This window comes from Neoarius graeffei, chromosome 11 (genome assembly GCF_027579695.1).
Source record: "Neoarius graeffei isolate fNeoGra1 chromosome 11, fNeoGra1.pri, whole genome shotgun sequence".
Taxonomy (NCBI): domain Eukaryota; kingdom Metazoa; phylum Chordata; class Actinopteri; order Siluriformes; family Ariidae; genus Neoarius; species Neoarius graeffei.
Genome location: NC_083579.1, coordinates 7,421,677 through 7,444,605, shown reverse-complemented (window position 1 = coordinate 7,444,605; position 22,929 = coordinate 7,421,677). Strand labels below are relative to the sequence as shown.

The 22,929-nt window shown below is 41.7% G+C and overlaps 1 protein-coding gene across 3 annotated transcripts in view; it reads left to right on the top strand.

Annotated features, from left to right (window-relative positions):
- The window catches only part of stac (SH3 and cysteine rich domain), a 248,919-nt gene that overhangs the window by 197,859 nt on the left and 28,131 nt on the right, over positions 1–22,929 (top strand). For 2 of the 3 annotated variants that reach the window (XM_060933346.1, XM_060933344.1), the window contains 2 exons: positions 5,882–5,933; positions 6,033–6,170. In XM_060933346.1, the coding sequence (XP_060789329.1) occupies positions 5,882–5,933; positions 6,033–6,170 (190 nt within the window). Of the gene's footprint in view, positions 1–5,881; positions 5,934–6,032; positions 6,171–16,923; positions 17,932–22,929 lie in introns of those variants that run through there. The other variant, XM_060933345.1, reaches the window with a different exon arrangement.

The following is a 22,929-nucleotide window of genomic DNA, read 5'->3' as shown; positions in this document are numbered from 1 at the left end:
ATACACCCTAGGAATACCGACCTATTCACCAGAAAGAATCCAAAACGGCGAGGAATTGACCGATTTTTGTTGAACTGCTTATTAAGGATTAATTAGTCCATAATTTCATTAATAATTGTAATTAAGCAAATCTAGGTAGAAGTTATATGCACCCTAGGTACCCGTACTTTCATGCCAGAAAGAATCAAAATCGGTGAAGAATTGAGAGAGAAGAAGCAATTTTTGTGAAATGTGGACGACTCCGGAAGGACGACGGACGACACATGATGCGATAAGCTCATCCCCTGTCACCCAGATGAGCTAACTAGCTAAACAAAAGTGGGGTCAACATAACTAAAGTCAGCACGGGAACCAAAACAGTTTGGTATGATCAGGTACAGAGACACAGAGCAATACTTCGCGCTGAGGGTTTGTGGTTACGGTCCTTAAGTCGTGTGCACTGATAGATTGTGGTGTGGAACACGGCGTTAATCCGAACTCGGGACAGGGAGGGTGCTGGGGCGTTGGGAATTGTAGTCCGTGGCGGACATGTTTGAAGGCTTCCGTGAACTCAGCACCATTAGTGACACTCAGAGAATATCTGAGTTTTTTTTTGTAAATTTATGACTTTAAACTTGGAAAATTAAAGTCTCAGAGCTAATGTAATGAATGAAATTAATTTTCGGAATATTTCCCCTTCCCTCAGCTTTGAATTTTAAAGCTTTTTTTTTTTAATTCCCTCTAATGCGTCGTCGTAAAATATAGTTAGTATTCTGAAGAATTAATGAGTTTATTTATGATGAAGCTGTTTCCCCAGACTCTGTGCTGTTCCAGCCGCTTGCTCACTTTAATGCTCCCCCTGATTTGTGAAGTCTTTGTAGTGAGCGTTTCTCTTCCACACAGACACCTCACACAGCGATGCACCTCACTGCTCTCGTTAACAATTCCTCGTTATGATAATCACATGCTAACCGCTGTGGAGAACCTTAAATCAGGCGAATAATTATTCACAGGTGAGACGGAAAAGACGTCTCGGTGTTTTTCCTGATCTGTCAGCTGTGTTTGAAATACACGACTCAAACCACGCCCATCCACTTGGGCAGTGATGTCACCCTGATGATGTGGTTCAGGATATGGTTTAGAACGAAGCTGTACCACGTAGCTGGCCATTTCAGACAACCAGAATCACTTTTACCTTTCGACTGCGGGACTAAATATTGATCACGATTAGCTCATCTGGCCGTAAGGTATTGAGCGATGAGCTGTTGCCGTGGCGTCCGTCCGTCATCCACAATTCAGTTAAATCGTATCTCCTCCGTCAGTTCGAAACGGATTTCAGTTCCGATTGTTTTGTTTGAAAGAACTCGACCTTCTGCACAAAACTTGGTCATTGTTTTGTCAAATTTTTGCTAACAAATTAGTAATCAGGTCAAATTAACACATTTTCTTCTGACTAGAATTGTATTGCCTCTCTCATTTATCATGCCAGTTCAGTTCTGATCGATGTTTTGGGTCGATCTTGTCTCCAGGAACACAATTTAGTCCTTTGTTGATTTTCCTGTTGTAAACAGTTTGTCGTGGAGGTTGGTCCTCTCTCACATCGTCACATTTCAGTTCAGTTTGATGTTTTGGTCGTCATGGGTGTTCGGATGGCAGGCCGGATGAGCTTCTACGCCCTTGACGTTTTGGTCTAAACCTTATTCACCTGCAGTGTCTCCTCTTAATGTCAGTCCTGATTGATTGATTTACAACCCCGATTCCAAAAAAGTTGGGACAAAGTACAAATTGTAAATAAAAACAGAACGCAATGATGTGGAAGTTTCAAAATTCCATATTTTATTCAGAATAGAACATAGATGACATATCAAATGTTTAAACTGAGAAAATGCATCATTTAAAGAGAAAAATTAGGTCATTTTAAATTTCATGACAACAACACATCTCAAAAAAGTTGGGACAAGGCCATGTTTCCCACTGTGAGACATCCCCTTTTCTCTTTACAACAGTCTGTAAACGTCTGGGGACTGAGGAGACAAGTTGCTCAAGTTTAGGGATAGGAACGTTAACCCATTCTTGTCTAATGTAGGATTCTAGTTGCTCAACTGTCTTAGGTCTTTTTTGTCGTATCTTCCGTTTTATGATGCGCCAAATGTTTTCTATGGGTGAAAGATCTGGACTGCAGGCTGGCCAGTTCAGTACCCGGACCCTTCTTCTACGCAGCCATGATGCTGTAATTGATGCAGTATGTGGTTTGGCATTGTCATGTTGGAAAATGCAAGGTCTTCCCTGAAAGAGACGTCGTCTGGATGGGAGCATATGTTGCTCTAGAACCTGGATATACCTTTCAGCATTGATGGTGTCTTTCCAGATGTGTAAGCTGCCCATGCCACACACACTAATGCAACCCCATACCATCAGAGATGCAGGCTTCTGAACTGAGCGCTGATAACAACTCGGGTCATCCTTCTCCTCTTTAGTCCGAATGACACGGCGTCCCTGATTTCCATAAAGAACTTCAAATTTTGATTCGTCTGACCACAGAACAGTTTTCCACTTTGCCACAGTCCATTTTAAATGAGCCTTGGCCCAGAGAAGACGTCTGCGCTTCTGGATCATGTTTAGATACGGCTTCTTCTTTGAACTATAGAGTTTTAGCTGGCAACGGCGGATGGCACGGTGAATTGTGTTCACAGATAATGTTCTCTGGAAATATTCCTGAGCCCATTTTGTGATTTCCAATACAGAAGCATGCCTGTATGTGATGCAGTGCCGTCTAAGGGCCCGAAGATCACGGGCACCCAGTATGGTTTTCCGGCCTTGACCCTTACGCACAGAGATTCTTCCAGATTCTCTGAATCTTTTGATGATATTATGCACTGCAGATGATGATATGTTCAAACTCTTTGCAATTTTACACTGTCGAACTCCTTTCTGATATTGCTCCACTATTTGTCGGCGCAGAATTAGGGGGATTGGTGATCCTCTTCCCATCTTTACTTCTGAGAGCCGCTGGCACTCCAAGATGCTCTTTTTATACCCAGTCATGTTAATGACCTATTGCCAGTTGACCTAATGAGTTGCAATTTGGTCCTCCAGCTGTTCCTTTTTTGTACCTTTAACTTTTCCAGCCTCTTATTGGCCCTGTCCCAACTTTTTTGAGATGTGTTGCTGTCATGAAATTTCAAATGAGCCAATATTTGGCATGAAATTTCAAAATGTCTCACTTTCGACATTTGATATGTTGTCTATGTTCTATTGTGAATACAATATCAGTTTTTGAGATTTGTAAATTATTGCGTTCCGTTTTTATTTACAATTTGTACTTTGTCCCAACTTTTTTGGAATCGGGGTTGTAGTTATTTGGTTTCTTTACCTTCAAATAAAACAGTGATCATTTGTTAATGCTATTAAATTGATGGTGTATTAATGGTTGGTTCCTGTTAACTAACGTCAGTGGAGCCTTCCAGTGAAACCTCACCAATGTTTTCGTTCCAGTGTTCCTTAAATGCTGTCATTTCTCAATCGCACCGTACTCAAGTTATTATAAAGCTTTATCTGCATTTCTATCACATCCTTCACCTCCACTTCACTTTGTATACATATCAAGCAACATGTGAACTGGTGCCGTTTGCTCTTTTGGATTTTTGAAAAAAAGTATTTTTCAAATTTTTACATAAAAAATAGATTTTGACTTCGTTTCTCAGAGCAGTGTTTGTGTCCGGAGCATATATCCAAAACTATTCGTGATACGGATTTGAAACTCGGTGTACATGTTAACGAGGTGATGGAGATGTGCCTTTTCATACTGATCAATTTGAGAAATTTAAATTTTTCATGTTTCCATGGAAACAATTTCAGACTGAGTCTCTCAGGTTAGTCTTAGGGGGAGGTTTTGTTTCCGGAGCAGAACTTGAAAACTGAGTGGGATGGTCTTGAAAGTTGGTATACGTGTTGATTAAGTAATGTGTATGTGCCTTTTGATATGAAGAAATGTGAGAATTTTTAGCTCAGCTGGACCAAAGGTCCGGTGGGTTTGTTATGCCATGGGCTGCTGAGGTCAGTGTAAAGAGGTCGGGTTGGTTTCCTGCAGCAGAACTTGAAAAATATGACAAATAATATCTTGAAACTTGGTATATAGTTGGTATATAGGGCGGCGGGGGACTCGGTCTTCTTGTCACCTCTTCATTTCACATTCATTGATGAGCCGTGGGCTGTTTCACAGTTGTTCCACGAAATTGAGTCATACATGAGCTGATCGTTGTCTATAATCCATGTACAATGAGATTGAGTGGAATAACTGTTTTATTCTATCCACGTTCACTGGATTTAAGAAACAGAGCAGTTTTTTTTTTTTTTGCAAATTCGATAAATAAAAACTTTATACAAAACGTCCGACAAAATCATTTCCGCATTGAATGTAAACAAACCGGCGAAATGACAGGAGCAATTTGTGAAAAATGCAATAATAATAATTCTTGAAAAAAAGATACGTTCTTATCATCAAATACTTTTCTTCCATATTTTGTTGCTTTTTTTGGGGGGGGTCTTCTTCTTCTTTAGGGATTTTTGGTGGTTAGCAAACCAACTTCTTTTTTCCCCTGTTTCCGGTTGAGAGTACGCCGTGCACATTCTGGCTGCTGCTTTTCACCAGAGCTTTTTATTTTATATTTTTGTTTTGTTTTCGGACGGTACAGTGGTGTAGTGGTTAGCGCTGTCGCCTCACAGCAAGAAGGTCCGGGTTCGAGCCCCGTGGCCGGCGAGGGCCTTTCTGTGCGGAGTTTGCATGTTCTCCCCGTGTCCGCGTGGGTTCCCTCCGGGTGCTCCGGTTTCCCCCACAGTCCAAAGACATGCAGGTTAGGTTAACTGGTGACTCTAAATTGACCGTAGGTGTGAATGTGAGTGTGAATGGTTGTCTATGTGTCAACCCTGTGATGACCTGGCGACTTGTCCAGGGTGTACCCCGCCTTTCACCCATAGTCAGCTGGGATAGGCTCCAGCTTGCCTGCGACCCTGTAGAACAGGATAAAGCGGCTACAGATAATGAGATGAGATGTTTTGTCCGCTGGTTGTGGTGTAACTCCGGACCCAGTTTTGGGCGTCGGTTCCCTCCAGGCCTTGGTTTGCCATGGGTGATGCCTGTGCTCCTCGCTATGGACTGCAGTGAACTCGTTGTGTGTTTTAACGTCGTGGTTGTCCAGCGCTCTGTGCGGCGGTGTTTTTGTGCTTGGCGCTGTGTTCCGAGCGATGTTGCTCGGTGGTGTCGCGGCGGCTGTGCAGGTGGTGTAGGACTTGTTTTTGTGCGCCTTTTGGTGGGACTGTGGCTGCTACACCATTGGAATGACATCCTGACCTTTATTTGGTGGACTTTTTTCCCTTCTTTCCCCTCCCTTTCCTGATAATTGTCAAGTGACCTTGGGTATTGAAAAGGCGGTAGATAAATTTAACTTATTATTATTAACTTAAAGGTGCATTACTGCCACCGACTGCACTGGAGTGTGGAACAGGACTTATTGGGGTGGGGTGGGGTGGGGTGGGGTGAGAATGACGATGTTCTTTCAACTGTTTCTTTTAAATACTTGATCCTTTTTAAGGTTTTGTTTTCAGGTAATTTTTATTTTATCCTCGGTTGGTTCGGCAACACACTCCGCCCTTTTGTTTTTCTTGACTCATGGTACACGAGCTGATATCCTAGTAGTAGAGTAGCCAATCAGAGCACGTGATTGCTCATATCCAGTGAATGTGGATCGAATGAAAATGACTAGTGTGCTTGCTGTGCCTCCGAGAGCGTGTACGGCTAACGAAAGACATCGTAAACCATCTCAGGATTTTATGAAGCAGTGTCTGTGAGATTTCTTAAAGAAAACCTGTACTTTTTATGTTTGTGGGTGTTCTTTTCCCCCAGACCTGGAGATCGGATAATCCTGGCGGACGACTCGAATGAAGATTGGTGGAAGGTAAATGCCAAAGTGTTTTCCATGAGCCATGATTACGAATGAAATACCTGATGATAATTGACACGGATGTTTTTTGTTTTATGCTCAACATGGATTTAGGGCATGATCGAGGACAGGATAGGGTTTTTCCCAGCTGCCTACGCTCACCTGGTGAAAGAAGGTGATCGGGTGTTCAGGTGTAACCGCACATTCATTGGCTGTAAGGAGCAGGGCCAGATCACCATCAAAGAGGGGCAGGTGAGTCCTCGGTCCGAAAACCTCAGAATCTGACAAAACACTGAAACTGGAGACTCCTTCCAAAAACGAGAGGCTTGTGAGGGAAGGACTGTTTATCGCTGCTGTAACATTAATACCACAGCAGTCTGCTGATGAAAAGAGGAATAAAACACACAGGACATGCTGTTAAAGGAAAATAATCAACTTCAGGGTGGTAAGAGTAACTTTGTTTTGTGCCAGGTCACGTGAGACTATCCTGTTGTTGATTATTTTCCTATAACAGCACATCGTAAAGTGTTTTACTCCTTACTGCTTAAGTATTAATATAAAATGTTCCGTTTCTGGTTGAATAATACCAATGACAACTACAGTAGACCCCCGCCTATTCGCGATTCAGTATTCGCGAATTCACATATTCGTGGGATTTTATATCGAACATATCTCCTATACATTCGCGGAAATCTCAGCGATTCGCGGTCATTTGCGGCGAACATATCGAACGTTTACGCACTGCGAACGTTTACGCACTGCTACATTCTCGGAGCCGAATGCTCGCTCGCTATTGGCTGAAGTTTGAATGGCGGGCTGCTGCTCATTGGCTGATACGAATGAGCGCATTGTACAGTACAGTCTCGCGGTTCCCGTAGTTCAGACTTGTTCTTGGTATTTTTGAATAATTTTTACGCCCTACAATGGCTCCTAAACGCTTTCCATCTTCTAAGGCTCCTGCCAAGGAACCTAAGCGCCAGAAGAAGGTAATGACGCTGCAGGAGAAGGTAGGACTTCTCGATATGCTAAAGGAAGGGAAGAGTTTTCCGGCAGTGGCTCGTCACTACGGCATCAACAAGAGTACCGTGCGCTACATAAAGAGCAGTTTTGGGGGGGGGTTACAAGTATTTGCGATTTTGGCTTATTCGCGGCCATGTTCGGTCCCTAACCCCCGCGAATACTGAGGGCTTACTGTATTCGATTAATTTGGACAAGTTATACACTCGGCATGTAACGATATATCATGTGGTGATAAATTGCAATCCAGATTTATGATGATTCGAATCGATGAAATAAAAAACGAATCATGATGATCATCAGGCTGCGTAATCGGAGTATTTCCTGGCTGTAATTGCGTTGTTTAATAATGTAAAATAGCGGGAATAACCATGACTTCACTTTAGGTGGAAGTAACGCAGCTCTAATGCCACCAAAACATCTAAAATGTGACGGAGCTGTAGTGTGATTGCGTACAAATCAATTTAACAAAAAATCCGAGCTCTCTTTTTACAAACTGCTGAAAGATAAAGAAAAGAGAGGCGAATAGAGGAAGTACAAGTGTTCATAAAAGTTTATGAAGAAAAGGTTCATTTGTTGTTAACTTTTGTCATTTTTAACAAAAGGAATATTTTTGTTAAAGCTAGACTGCCTTTCAGATTTTTCAAGTGTAGGTCATAAAAAGAATTTTCCCACCACAAAGTTATTTTTGTTTAGTGGCCCAAAAGCTACTGAACTCGATTCACAGACTTCCAGTTTTATTAGTTTTTTTTAAAATAGAACAATTAATGAATTAATCTCCACGTGGCCTGAAATTCTCCGCTATTTTTTCCTGCTTCACCGTGACCCAATACAAGATACTATGTCATGCATCACATGGTGGGCTTTCCCCGTTCGTGCAAGGCATTGTGGGATACAAATTTGAAACAGGAGAGAAAAATGGAGGACGTGAGTGTGCGAATGAAACGTGAAAGACTGACTACAGTAACGGAAAGAAAGCGAGAAGAAAAGACGTTATGTTATATACGAAGGAAAGGAAACGCAGGACCAAACTAATAAATATCGGCGCTCAGCGAGCACCTCGGTGTGATCAGCTGTTCGTTTAGCGACAGAATGATGGAACGGTCAGTGCACGCTCAAAGGTAAACCTGTGTATGCGCGCACACACGGACACAAGTGAGCGATTTCATGCACGTTATTTGCTTTAATCCCCTCAAATTAAATAACTTCCCAGCCACAGAATGGCCTGATATTTTGTGAGATATTACAGAAATAAACACATCACAATGACCGCATTTCAGAGGGAACTAAATTTCACCAAGTTTATGAAATCGAAAGGCCGTCTTGCTTTAAAAGGCGATTATATTTTGCTCCAACCTTTACAAATGTGGGTAAATTATTGTTGGTTATGAAGGAAATTAAAGAAAAGTTTTTTCTAATTTGGGGGTAATAAAATATTCTTGGGGCGGCACGGTGGTGTAGTGGTTAGCGCTGTTGCCTCACAGCAAGAAGGTCCGGGTTCGAGCCCCGTGGCCGGCGAGGGCCTTTCTGTGCGGAGTTTGCATGTTCTCCCCGTGTCCGCGTGGGTTTCCTCCGGGTGCTCCGGTTTCCCCCACAGTCCAAAGACATGCAGGTTAGGTTAACTGGTGACTCTAAATTGAGCGTAGGTGTGAATGTGAGTGTGAATGGTTGTCTGTGTCTATGTGTCAGCCCTGTGATGACCTGGCGACTTGTCCAGGGTGTACCCCGCCTTTCGCCCGTAGTCAGCTGGGATAGGATCCAGCTTGCCTGCGACCCTGTAGAACAGGATAAAGCGGCTACAGATAATGAGATAAAATATTCTTCAGTAAATTTTGTTTTTCAAAATATATCGTGGAAAAATTAAACCATGAACCCAATATCATGAATCGTATCCAGTCGGGTGAATCGTTACATGGCTTTTAATGACAGTATTACACAACCACAAGGTGTGAAATTGTTATTTTTTGTTGTTGTTGTTGTTTTTTTTAAAGTGCTGTTACTTTAACTTAGTCGTTATTTAGACACTCATTTCAAGATATTAGCTTTTTTTTTTTACTTTTGAATTAGTAGTTATTTATTTAAGCTTATTATCTCATTATTTTATGATCTATTTATTTTGATTCACTAACTTATTTAACAGTTATTCTCCGAATGTGAAGTAAATAATAACGGAGACGAGGTTGAGGTTATTATTCACTGATATTCACCGAGCCTGAGGCGGATAATCGTTTTAGTATAAATACACAGGTGATCATTTTTTAAAAATCGTGTTAAAAAATCATCGATTTCAAACTTCAAATGTAACAACGTTGCGGCGCGGACTTGTGTCACTTATCTACGCCGAGTCTCATCAAATACTTTATTTTGAAATCGATAAAATAAATCACAGTCCCACCTTCCCTTTGAATAGTTTTAGACCAAACTTCGTAGCATCTTTCATGCTTTTTTTTTTTAAGAACAGCATTTTCTTTCATCATTTGTAATTCTTCCTCACTTACGGTGACGAAGCGATCAGCCGCCATTTTGCCGACTCGCTCGAGATGATTTATCGAGAAATAGTCCGAATTTCTCGACCAATCAGAGCGCTCGGTTTCCTATAATCACCTCTGTGTTTATTCTAATTCAAGTTATTGTCTTGGGTGAGACTAGTTTATTGAATATTCGCTTATAATTCTTGTTACTTTTGCTGTTTTCCAGATAGTCAGCAAGCCAGACACTGCTTTAGTGCAAGTTAATTGACACAAATATGTCTAGTGATTAGTCTTTCACTTGGAAAAAAAAAGTGAATAAGTCAAAATAATGAGAAACAAGCTTGAAATAACAAGTTAGGAGGTTATAATAAGAATTAAAATGAGTTACTAAGTCAACTGGTTTGGGGAAGCCATGGCTTAATGCTTAGGGAAGCTGATTTGGGACCAAAAGGTCACCGGTTTGATTCCCTGAACCAGCAGGAATGGCTGAAGTGCCCTTGAGAAAGGCACCAAAGCCCCAAGTGCTCTGGGTGTGTTGTACATCGCTATGGATAACAGCGTCTGCGAAATGCCTGGAATATAATATATATATATATATATGTGTGTGTTATTTAGCAGCTGGGAGGTCCGTATTGTGAAATACCGTGACCGAGGTCTTGAAAGTACTCAAGGCGGAGGTCACGGTATTTCACCATACGGACCGACCTTAAGCTGGTAAATAATATATTTATTTTTTTCTTTACCAAATTCTAACAGAAAACGAGAGCGCCCGAAAGGGAAAACCGAGCCGAGCCGCCATTTTGAATCCTCATTCACGGCTGTAATGCAAATGGCTTCTTCCTCGGTATACAAGTGCACTTCCATGGCAGGAAAAAAACTACATTTTGCCGCCTATGTAGTCCCCTATTTATACAAAACAGAGTCATTCAGGATTCAGCCATGTTTTTGCTCGGCGTTAGCAACAGTTACAGGTTTTTAGCTTTCTCCTGAAATGTTTTCTTTTATTTCTTCTTCCTCAGGGTAGTAAAACTCGCTTTCGCTGTGAACACTGTCGTTATCGCTATCCATGCTGTAAAATTAATGCTATTCTCCTGAGAAATTTATAAGATTTTTGATAAAAATCTTATAAATAAATCTTATTTTTAAAAAAAAAGATAAATGTTTACAAAAATTGCTACCATGTTTGTTGTTGTGAACGAGCGAGTCGCCAGAGGTCCGTATCTGGGGTCCGTATCGTAGGATACGGACCCGCTCGCCAGCCAATCAGAGCGCAGGATTTGATGGAAACCGGACCGCGAAAAAAAAAAGATAATATCTTGACGCAGTAAGAGAAGTTAAACTAGTTAGTCAGTCAAATAACGAGATTGTATATTTTAAATCATGAGTTAGTACGCTGAAATAACAAATAATTAAGTAAAAACTGGAAAATAGCACTTAAAGTGACCCAGGTCGATGTATTAAAAAGATGAATAGTACCCTGTGGATCTAGAATAACCCCCCGGTACTTGAACCACACGCTGTATTGCTCGCTGCCTCATGCCTGTGAAGGAGAACGAGCTGGAAAAACACCGCACGCTAATGTTTACACTTGGGTACGGAAAGCTTATCCTCATTATAATACTGCGAGTTGGCCTGGTAGTTAGCGTGTCCGCCTCTCAACCTGAAACTTGACCTGTTTAGATCTGTCATAGAGCCCATCCTCCTTTCTGGACCCGAGACCTGGACGCTGACAGTCAGACAACAGCAGTGACTAGATGGAACCTATACTAACCTACTACACCACGTCCGCAATATCCACTGGTCCGCTCACGCTACCCTAGAGGAAATTTATCGGAAATTACCGCCTAAGACTTAAACACTGAAGGGTGCTCTTTGCTGGGCGCCGCTTCTGTGCCAGGGAGGAACCAATATCTCGCTTCCTGTTGTGGAGCCCAAGTCACTGACCAGCAGGGCTTTGAACCAGAATTTTTTTCCTATTGGTTCGTTCTGAACAGAAACGGAATTTTAACGTTTCCGGTTTTGGGTTCCACCATTAAATAGACGTTCCCGAACCGGTTAGAACAAAAAAAATTTAGTTCCCGGAACGGTTAATTACGTTCCCTGTCAGCTGTTTAACAAATGGCTATAAAATTATGTCTCTGTCTCATCCAGCTTAAGCCAAATGTAGGCTAATTCTATTACAACCTTCATTAAATAAGACAAGAAATAATTCAAAACAATTATTATTTCAAATGTTGGCGATTTGGATTCTCAGTATGTCTTCCCATCTACACAAACAGAAAAAGTGCCAAAAATGAAAGAGAATTCGTTTAGTGTGTTACCAAAGGCTAGTCAGGCCCTATAGAGGGCTACCGCATGATGTCACCGCGCTGCGAGATTTTGTTAGGCGCCATATTGGAAGACCAAGTACACATCTATGCAAGTACATACATACATAAAACAAACTACACCTGAAATGTAGCCAGGGCCGGTTCTGCCCTAATCTGGACCCGGGTGCAACATCGCACAAACCCCCCCCAAAAAAAACACCAGTCTAAATCAGGACAACCATCACATAACTATAACTATAAACATTTTATATCAACTATTTTAACTAAATGGGCTATAATAAATAAGCCTGCAGGCAGCCACGGTGGGCTGCCTCAGAAAAGTAACCATTCAATGACACAACTGAAAGCCTGCAGCCACGGCGGGCTGCCTTAAAAAGTAACCATTTGTCCTACCTTAAAACTCGTTTTGCATTTTCTGCCTCCTTTTTTGTATTTTCGACCCTCCGTTTATTTTCTTTCCTTTTCTGAAAACCCGATTTGTGTCCAGACATTTTGTTCTGCTACCAACGAACTAACTCGTCAGGTCTCGTCTCTCGAGCCCGCGATGATTCCCGTGGGAAGGGCAACAACTGATACATTTTTACAAACAGCCAATAGGGAGGTTGCAACGTTCAGGCTCTTCTTTGCTCAGACACTCAGTAATGCACTTACTCACTTATTATCACGTGGAGACGTGATAGTAGTCCACCTTCCCACTCTCTCCATTCAGTCAGCGAACGTCACACAGGAAGTGAACCCCAGCGGGTCATAGAAACTTGCGCAGGAGGAGAATGGCTTTTTTATTTGTAGGCTACGGAAACTTTGAGGAACAGAAATAAAAACCGGTATTAACCGGTTACCATTATTTTTAATAAGCGTTTCTGTTCCGGAACATAAAAAATAATAAAGTTTCTGGTTTCGTTTCTGTTCCATGTGAAATAGAAAAAGTTCCCAGTTTTCGTTTTTGTTCCTTGAACCGGTTCAAAGCCCTGCTGACAGAAAACTCACTTCCCCTGCATCTGTATCGAAGGATACTGGGATCGATGCAAATGACCTGCCAAACGCAATGGCTGATAAAGAGGCGTGCTGAAGATTTGTGCAGGGCGTCTCAGCCGAGGCCAAAGGATGGATAGATAGATAGCCTCTCAACCGGGAGATCGCAAGTTCTACTCGCAGTCAGTTCATACCAAAGACCATCATACTACTGCCATCTGGCAGGACACGCTGCAATACAGATGCGAGTAGGGAACTCAAACTGTCACAGTTACCAGAGGACACGCCCCCTACTGTAACCCTAGCTGTATAGAGGTTTTCGACCCACGTGACCGTTGCCATGTCGACAAGTAGATGGCACCATTTTGGCAGTCACAACAATGGCGACTCCCGCTAGCCCAACATGTGGGTTATCGAGCGACATTACACTGTCAATAGGGGTGTTCACACGGCACATATTTGCATCGATGCTGCACCGATGTATTTTGTTGCGATATATCTTACACTGGTGTAAATTTTGTGGAATGTTCACACGTCACAAACCTGCTTACTAGAGAGAAGCGTGTTAGCACCGGTGCAGCCCCACTTGCGTTCACACGGCAGTTTTTGCGACCGTGCTATACGATAGTAATAATGCAGAAATGAAACATGCGCATGCGTGAAAATGTACTTCCTTTTCCCGGTTGTCATGGCATCACCAAGCGCCGGGAAAACAACATGGATGAAGACACCAGTGTTGCCAGATACTGCTGACGTTTTCCAGCCCAAAATATGTTCAAATCCGCCAAAATGCACTTAAAACCGCCCAATCTGGCAACACTGGAAGACACGCAGTTCTGTTGTTGTTGATATTCGCCATTTTGGAAGCGCAAAATACCAGGATGCAAATTATGTAATGCCCGTATGTAATCAACTCTCCTCACGCGTAGCGAGTCTACCCCTGTAGCGTTCAGACGTCCCATTTTATATCGGTGCTGCCCCGCAAACTAGCATTTACTCCGGAGTAAATTTCTTAAACCACCTCCCGAGCAGGGTTAGATTTGCACCGGTTTAAGCAGCTTTCAGGGGCGACACCGGTATAACTTTGTACCGTGTGAACGCTCTACCGGGGCAGCCCCGGTGCTACACCGGAGTAAAAGTTGCCGTGTGAACACCCCTAATATGCTACTAAACCTAAATTGAATAACTTTAAGAAGTAGGCTACTACTTTTAATATTTAAATAGAAAAACCTACTTTAAAGATTTGTCAAAAAATATGTATTTTCCCTTTTCACAGCATGCATTGTTTGAATGGTTGCCATGACAACATATGCAAAGATTTCCAACAACATTTTGTGGCAAAAAAATTCCATAACAGTCTACTTCAACGTGATACCAAATAAAAGTAAATTCATTGCAGTTAGAAAAATAGTGTCCAGGTTGAGAGAGAGAGAGAGAGTTACATTAATCATATAGAAAAACGCATAATAATGAATATGTCTAGTATCGAATTCTAGTTTTGTCCATTGCATATTCACATCTAAAAAGTACAACCCACCCAACAACATGGCTCTGCCTCGCCTGAGGGCACCGTGTATGTTCAACCTAGACTACACGTAAGCCGCCCAAACACTAGTAAGAAGCCCGGTGCCAGGTCGCCCCATTGATGAGGCCGAGCGGTCCCCGTCTCACGGATATAAAACCATGGATGTATAAAGATAAAACCATCGTAGCCTGACTAGTGGGGCTCGGTGCCAGGTAGCCTGAACACCGCCTAACAGGGCTTACGTGTAGGCTAGGTGCTAGGCTACATGTATAATTTGTCATTTATCTCGCATACGATATCTTTAAACTTTTGGAAAAGTTACCCGAGACAAAACGTTCGCCACACAAACGCGTGTGTTCGGTGGGTTGCCAATTCTCTCGCCTGATCGCCGCGATCCACTTTTCCGACGCTGTCAATCGGCCAGGAACCTATGGAATGTTAATCCAGGTTTATCCCCTCTTCTGTTGTGGCAGCTAACTGCACAACACGTATCAGGCATTCTACGATAAAAGTAAGCGATGAAGAAGATGGATATTACAAGCGTTGTTTGCTGATAAGCGTGGCTTTGTTTGACCTCCAAAATGGCGGCGTAGACAGTATCACGTGACCCTATGACGTCAGGTCGAAAACCTCTATAGGCAAGAGGCCGAGGGCTGTGGAAACGGAGATCAGTGCTGCATTCGTACGCCTTAAAGAGCTGGTTAGTACTGGGACAGGAGACTGCCTGCCTGGGAAGACCGGATTCTGGTATAAGAGAGACTTTGACTTTTTTTTTTTTTGATAATATTATAATGAACGAGGTCGCAACAAACATGGCGGAACCAGCAGCCTCCGACGCAGAAGCAAGCGTTCGAGAGCCTTCAAGCTCACAGGTGCGTTTAGATTTGGAATATTTCAGTTCTAACCTGTATAAAAGTTGATTTAATAAGTAAAGATACCAGTTAGCGTTATTTTGTAAGCCGTCATTGCCGGTCACTCAGCTATCCAGAGCTCATCTTGATTCTGGCAAAGTTGGCATCAGATGCCACGTTTGTTTTCGGCGCTCCATCAGGAAAGCTGGCCAGTGATGTTTATTCAGCTTGTCTGCCGTGTCCCCTCCCTCTCTTTTTCCCCTCTGACAATGTCAGATGCAGCCTTAAAATTGTCTGTTTTTATTTATTTATTTATTTGGTCTCGGTTTAGGAGTCTTGGGCTACGTTCACACTGCAGGCTGAAGTGACTCAAATCCGATCTTTTCGCCCATATGTGACCTGTATCCGATCTTTTATTGACAATATGAACGACACAGATCCGATTTTTTCAAATCCGACCCAGGCCGTTTGGATATGTGGTCCTAATTCCGATTCGTATCCGATCTTTTCATATGCGACTTCAGTCTGAACCGCCAGGTCGCATTCATCCGACTTACACGTCATCAACAAGCCACAAACGTCACTATTCTGCGCTGAAGTAGGCGGCGGGTCTCTCAAAAAAAGTTACAACAACATGGCGCATAATCACGGGCGCAGATAGAGGGGGGGACGGGTGGGATTCGTCCCACCCAGATTTAAATTCACTTCGTTCGGTCCCCCCCACTTATAGGGAGGAAAAAACGTCTATGCTGTCTTTCTTTGCATAAGGCAAACCTCACGGAAAAATCAAAAGACTAATTACCATTCGGTTTATTGAGGTGCACGGCAGTGTATACATAGTTGCAACAACTCACATAAAACAAAACAAAGACTGATATTCGGTTGGTTGAGCTGCGCAGACTGCACAGGTTGCGAGCTCGAGCTTGGTTGCTATGGTAACCCACAACAAGTTTGACAGGCATATCGGGGTTGGGGTTGGTTTGCTGGCAGCTTTGTCCCTCCCAGTTCAAAAAACGTATCTGCGCCCCTGCGCATGACATCAATGCGAGGGACGCTTCGGGCTGTGAAGGTTCTGAATCTTCTCAATGGAAGGACGCAGAGGTTAGGGAGCTGATTTCCATTTGGGGGGATGCAGCTATTCAAGCTAGATTGGATGGGTCATACCGCAACCGGGCGGTTTTACTTCCGTAAACACTGGCCATGCTCACTGCGTGTGACGTCGTCGTATCCTGCAATGCGCATGCGGAACACTTTTAGGTCGCTTTTCGTTCATACTGAGGATCACATACAAGTCGCATATATTTGTTAATGTGAACGACCTCACAAAAAAATCAGATTTCACAAAAAAATCGGAATTGAGCATTAAGCCTTGCAGTGTGAACGTAGCGTTGGTTTGATGTGGGCAATCCGCCATGTTTGCTGTGGCTCCGCGGTCACGACCTCTGACCCGCGCATGACCTCGCGTGACTTTTCCGAACTGGCTGCTGAGCGAGCGGTTTGTAAACAGATTAACACGCGGTTAAGACGCCCAACATGCATTAAGAAATAAAATGTATTGAAACAAGATGACGCGTACCAGCTATGGGGAAGGGTATCAGCTCAAACAATTCAGAAAGGGGATTGGATTAAATGATTCCTGAACCAGCACATGGACCTGTGTCACTTGAAAGAATATAGACCCTAAAATATAGACCTAAGCAGGTAAAAAAAAAAAAAAAAGGGCTTTATTTTGTCCTCAGAAATTGTATTATTATATAATAATAATATAATAATAAAGGTCTTATCCGTTATTTTCTTTCTTTAATACATTTAGCCGTGATTTACGCTCTTGTCGTTTAGATCTGCGTGAGCGGCGAGGACGAGAGGAACGGCTTCATCCGTGTGGCCAGCGGAAAGAAACAAGGCTTCGTCCCCTGTGACGTCCTGGAGGACATCTGAACTCCAGGAAGCGAGAGATACGAGAAAGACAGAACGCGAGCGAAAATGAGAAAATGCTCTTTCAGGAAACTGGTTCAGTCTGGATCTACAGGTTTAAAATTATTATTTTTTTTTTTTTAAATCAAGAGAGTTCTGTTTGTTCTCCATCTCTGTGTGTGAAAACGAGAGGACAGGAAGTGGAAGTGGAGGGACGTGGAGACTCATGAAATTCGTTTTCCAAAAAGGACTTAAGGAACAAATTTGTTTAAGCGCGTCACATGATCAGAGCTTTTTCTCCTGAGGCAGAATCCAGTTTCTTTTCAGAACCGACCGGGATTTGAACTCAGAACCTTCTATGGAGCATAAGAGCTCCAAACTAAGTACACCCTGAATTTTAAACACGCAACCAGATAAATATCAACTACTTTCATGTTTGTATGGATTCATTTTTATGAAACAAACAGAATCCAATTCTCTCTTTTTTTTTTTTTTTTTTACACACTGCTGTTAAAAATGAGTGTCCTTGTGACATGGGGATAAGAAAAACTCGAGCGCTCACGACGAAAAGCTCTGCGTGACAGAACGCGTTGGACTCATCACGAATTCCTCAAGCAAGTTTTTCAAAACGAGGACGTGACACCGAACAAAGACGCTTTTTTTCCCGTGTGAAAGGAACAAACCTCAATCTCAACCACAAAAGGCACCGAGCATCATTTCATAACAAAAACCTCAGAAATGTCTGTGGAGGATTTCTAGATGATTCCCGTGAGGACTTTTGTGCTCTGCACTGCTTGTTAGTTATTTTATTTCCTCTTACTATCAGCTGTAGATCATAAAAATAAATGACTTTCAGATTAGCAACCATCAGCTCCAGGTTTACTATGGTTTATAAAAATCTCTCGCTTTTTCTTTTCTTTTTTTTTTTCTGCTCAAAAACCAACCATGAACGCAGTATTGCTAAAACTGTTACTCATAGGACTCTATAGAGTTATTAGTATTATTGATTGTGATATTTTAGTTGTTATTATCGCTTCTTTTAAGAGATAAATCTGCAAAAAAATAAATAAATCTTGAATTTTTTTTAATTTTTCATTTTCAATTCACACAAGGAACATTTCAACCAAAAAAAAGCAGCCGAAGATGAAAAAGGGTTGTCGTTTCATCTTTGAGTTTTGTCTACACATGATGTGTGAAGTGTATGCTTGTCTGAGCAGATATACACTCCCTTTCAAAAGTTTGTGCACCCCTGCTCATCCAGTAGAAAATCGGGGGCGATTCTTCAGCACAGAAGCCAAAATTATGAAGATTGCCTGAACTTTTCAGCTCAGCGATCTTGTTAAAGTATGGACTCCGATGCAAAATGAATGTTTAAACATGAAAGCCACGTTTAAAAATCATCACAACCCCAATTATAGCAACGTCGCTTCGGAGAAATCGTGGCTGAAAGGCCTGAAGGGGGATTATGTCGTGGCAGTGTCCGTCCCGGGAAGGTGTGCTCACCTTCTGAAATCAACTCCTCTCGCAATTTTTGGAGGAATTTCACAAAACTTGGCGGGATTCTTTGTTATACATCGGTAATATGCATATTGCAATTTCGTTTAATTGGGTCACATTTTGCCAGAGTTACAGTCCTTGATTAACAAAATTATACTTTGACAATTTCACGAGAGTGTGTTTTCCTTCTGAAATCAACTCCTCTCACAATTTTTGGATGAATTTCACCAAACTTGGCAAAAGACAGACATTGTTATGTCAGTAGTACGCATATTGTTATTTTGTTCAATTTGGTCGTGTTTTACCAGAGTTCCAGCCCTTGATTAACAGCCTTGTACTTTCACAATTTCATGAAGGTGTGTTCTCCTTCTGACATCGACTCCTCTCACAATTTTTGGACAAATTTCTCGAAGCTTGGCGAAAGGCCTCGTGATACGACGGTAATACGCAGATTGCGATTTAATTTTGTTTGTGAAAATTTTCCCAGAGTTTTGAGCCTTGATTAAATAACTTGTACTTTGACAATTTCATGAAGGTGTACGTTCTTCTGAAATCAACTCCTCTCACAATTTGTGGAGGAATTTCACCAAACTTGGCAAAAGGCTTTGTTATATGACAGTGAAATTTCGTTTAATTTAGGCAAATTTTACCAGAGGTATACCCTTGATTATTAAAGGAGAACTGAAGTCATTTTAAAACTTGCTTTTGTTAGGGTTTTGCTGGGATTCGAACCTGGTTCGCTGGTGTGATAATCCAGCAAACCCCCACTAGGCCACCAGGGGGATGACTCAAATGCAGAGGCGTGAGGCAGAAGTAGAAAAAGTATCAAAAGGTTTATTTACAATATTTACACTATTTACAATCCAAGGCAAAAACAAAAGTATAATCCAAACGCTCAGAAGATAACCAGGAAAAAAACAAAAGTTCAAAGAAACAAAGAGCCAAAAAACCAGAAAAGAAGAGGCAAAAATACAAACGCTCAGAGGATCCAAAATGGTAAACACAAAGTCCAAAAAGTCCAAAAGAAAGCAAAGTACAAAAACCACAAAGACACGGGCAAGGAAATCGGAACAGAGGTAACTGGAGCTAAACATAACAGCACAAAGACTCCGTGACAAGAGGACTGAACTCAGGGGTATAAATACACAAACTAATTAAGGACAGGGCGGGGCAGGAAACAGGCAATAAGACAAAAACAAAACACAGAACACAGTGGTGACCTCTAGAGGCCCAAAACAAACATGACCAGAAAGGAAATAACAGTGGCCTCTAGAGGCCAAAACAGTCCCAGTCCTAACAGCTTTATTCCTTAATTAACGTGTTATTGAATTACGTTTTTGGTTTTAGTAACCTTATATCGTGACTCATATTGGCAACTAATTGCAATTAAATATTATACTTTTCGGCCTATTCGGTTTTTAGCCATGTTGAATTTAGTTCGTTTGGTCCACAGCAGGCGTCGCTTATCCGTGCGATCTTCACGAGACTTGTGCGAGACTTCGAAACGTGACGTGTCAGCCAGGTGTCAGTGCCGCCATTTTGAAAACTGTTTTCCAAACGAAGTATTGCACAAAAACGAGTTTAAATGACGATTACTGCCTACTTTTTTCAAACTTTCCTGATCGCTATTAAAACAAACAAAACTTCCGGCTTGATTACATCAGCATTCAAAAGACGGCGTCAGCGTCTTTTGACAACGTTGGCAGATGTCGGTCACTTTGATTTGCGCTGTATGTTTTACTTCCGTCCTACGATGTCTCGCACAGGTCTCAACGAATCTCCTTTACGGCCATTGCTTTGACATATGGACTGATCTATTACAGAGCATATTTCAAACACTCATAACTTGCTATAGCAGCGACAAAATAGCAATCAAGAATGCATTCCTATATTTAATAAAATGAGAAACAGAATTTTGATAATAAAAAATTTGCCTTCAGTTCTCCTTTAACAAACTTGTGCTTTGGTAATTTCATCAAGGTGTGCTTCTTTTCTGAAATCAACTTCCCTCACAATTGTGGCAGATCACAGAATCCAGGGACACATGTCGGCCCGGGGGCATTTTGAGTTATTGACAGATTCAGAAAGTACAGTTTCTAAGCTTTCCAATGATGCCTTCCATGTGGAGATCTGACAATATTTGAAGAATGTGTGGCCTTTTGAAAGTGTATACTTCTTAAAACAGAAAAGGGAGAAAATCGCCCTCAAAGTTTTCCATCTCAGTTACTCTGGGTGCAGGGCGGGCACATAATGCTGCTCATTTGCATGACATTAAGGAAAGCCCTACCCCCTACGAGCTAGCATGATACTACTTTCATGTGAACAAAGATCACCACGTCAATTTTCCTTCCATGCAAAGTATGCCCAACACAATTATGAAGTACAAAAATAAGTCCTAAAGTATACTTTAACATTTTGTGGTTGAAAAATTACTCACACCGTAAGAAAGAAAGATAGCACGATGATGACACAACTAATACAACACTAGTTTCATGTAAAGCCTCGGTCACAACCGGCCGTACAGTACGCACTCCTACGGCCGGTCTACACGCAAAAAACGCAAGAAACGCATGGAGAGCGCGCATGAAACACACGAGAGCGCACGTGTGAAAAGCACGAGGGCGCGCGTGTGATGTGCTGATTTTCGAGCCGCAGACCGGCCGCAGAGGTTCTTTGTCATGTCAAACAAACTCTACGGGCGCTTACGTTTTTTTCAGGTTGCAAGACAAACTTACGGCCAACGCGCGTCTTTCTCCGTGAACAAAAAAAAAAACGCAGCGATTTGGGAAACGCCAAAAATCACACGGCCAAAAAATCGTACGTCCGGTTGTGACCTAGGCTTAACCAAACCACAACACTCTCCGTTACATGCAAAAATAACCACACAGCCTTAGATTAATAAACTCACCCCATCAGAAAGAGAAACGGCGCCTTGCACACACCAATGCCTCCGATGGAATGTAATCCTAGAACGGTCCGTGTATCATCCGATCATTCAAGTATTCCATTCAATCTGGAAAACGAGGTTGGGGGTTTTTTTTGCTAGAAATGGTGATCTCCGATGTAAATACCAAGTGACTGTTTGCTTCGCGGTGTTTGCTCCTCTGCACTCTGTTTAGTAACTCATTCCATAGTGAAATCACACGCCTGTATGCAGGTTAAGTAGCCATGCGCTCAGCTCGGATCATACAGCTGATTCGCGGAAAAAAAAAACAAATGACTTAAATCATCATGTGAATGGCCCATATGGTAATTTACCCACACCCCCCAGCAGGCTACAGTCCTGACAAAAACGAGACAATTTGCAACAAAAAATGTATGCTTTTCCAACAAAACAATCTATTATCTGAAATACTGATTGCATTCTTCAAGATCTCAACTTGCACATGATGGAAAAAAACAAAAATCACAAATTTCGAAAAAAAAAATGCTTCTTTTGCGATTATCTCGGATTCGTTTCGGCCGACATGTGTCCCTGGATTCGGTGAGGGGTCACAATTTTTGGAGGAATTTTACGAAACTTGGCAGGATTCTGTGTTACATGTCGATAATACGCATATTGTAATTTTGTTAAATTCGGTCACATTTTACCAGAGTTATGGCACAGTTGCCAGCGGCGGATGATATTGTGCTCTCAGAACACTCTTGTTTCTGATGTAATTCCGTTACTGACTTTTCTTTCCTCATAAAAGATTTTGCGTTCCAAGTTAAACACAGCCAATTTTTCTCTGCTTTTTTTTAGGATCAAAAGATACCCCATACAGTGTGATTTTATTTATTTAATCCCGGTATGTTGAGTCCTGCAACTTAAAAAGGTTACCACATTTTGCTGTGAAGGTAATTCTGTTCCCGAAGAACTACCCCTCATCATTTGGGACAATTTTGTACAATTTTCAAAAAAACAAACAAAAAAAAAAAAAAAACCCTGAACACTAAAGAAAAGTTAAACAAATCCAAATCATTTTATATTTAATTCTGAACAGTGTTCATGTTAAGAATTAAAGTGTACCCTTTCGATTTCGACTTCATGATGCAGCTTTTTTCAAATAAAAGACCCGAATAACCCGAGCTCCTCACTGATCATATTGTCGCCTTAAAAATGTAAATGTTAAGCCTAAACTACTTCTTGTAAAAAAATTTTTTAATATTTTAATGTATTATCCTCACTGTTTACTGTCTTAGAAACGAATTTCAGTCATAACCATTTTTCAAAATGTCTTTAAACTAAAATGTCATTCGTCATTTTTTTTTTACTATTTCTGCAAGTACAAAAAACTGGAAAAAAAAAAGTCAAATGATTTTAAAAGATAATTCTTTAAATTAAACCATGTATGTCACACAGTGGTATGCAAAAGTTTGGGCACCCCTGGTCAAAATTGCTGTTACTGTGAACGGTTAAGCAAGTTGAAGATGAAATGATCTCCAAAAGGCAGA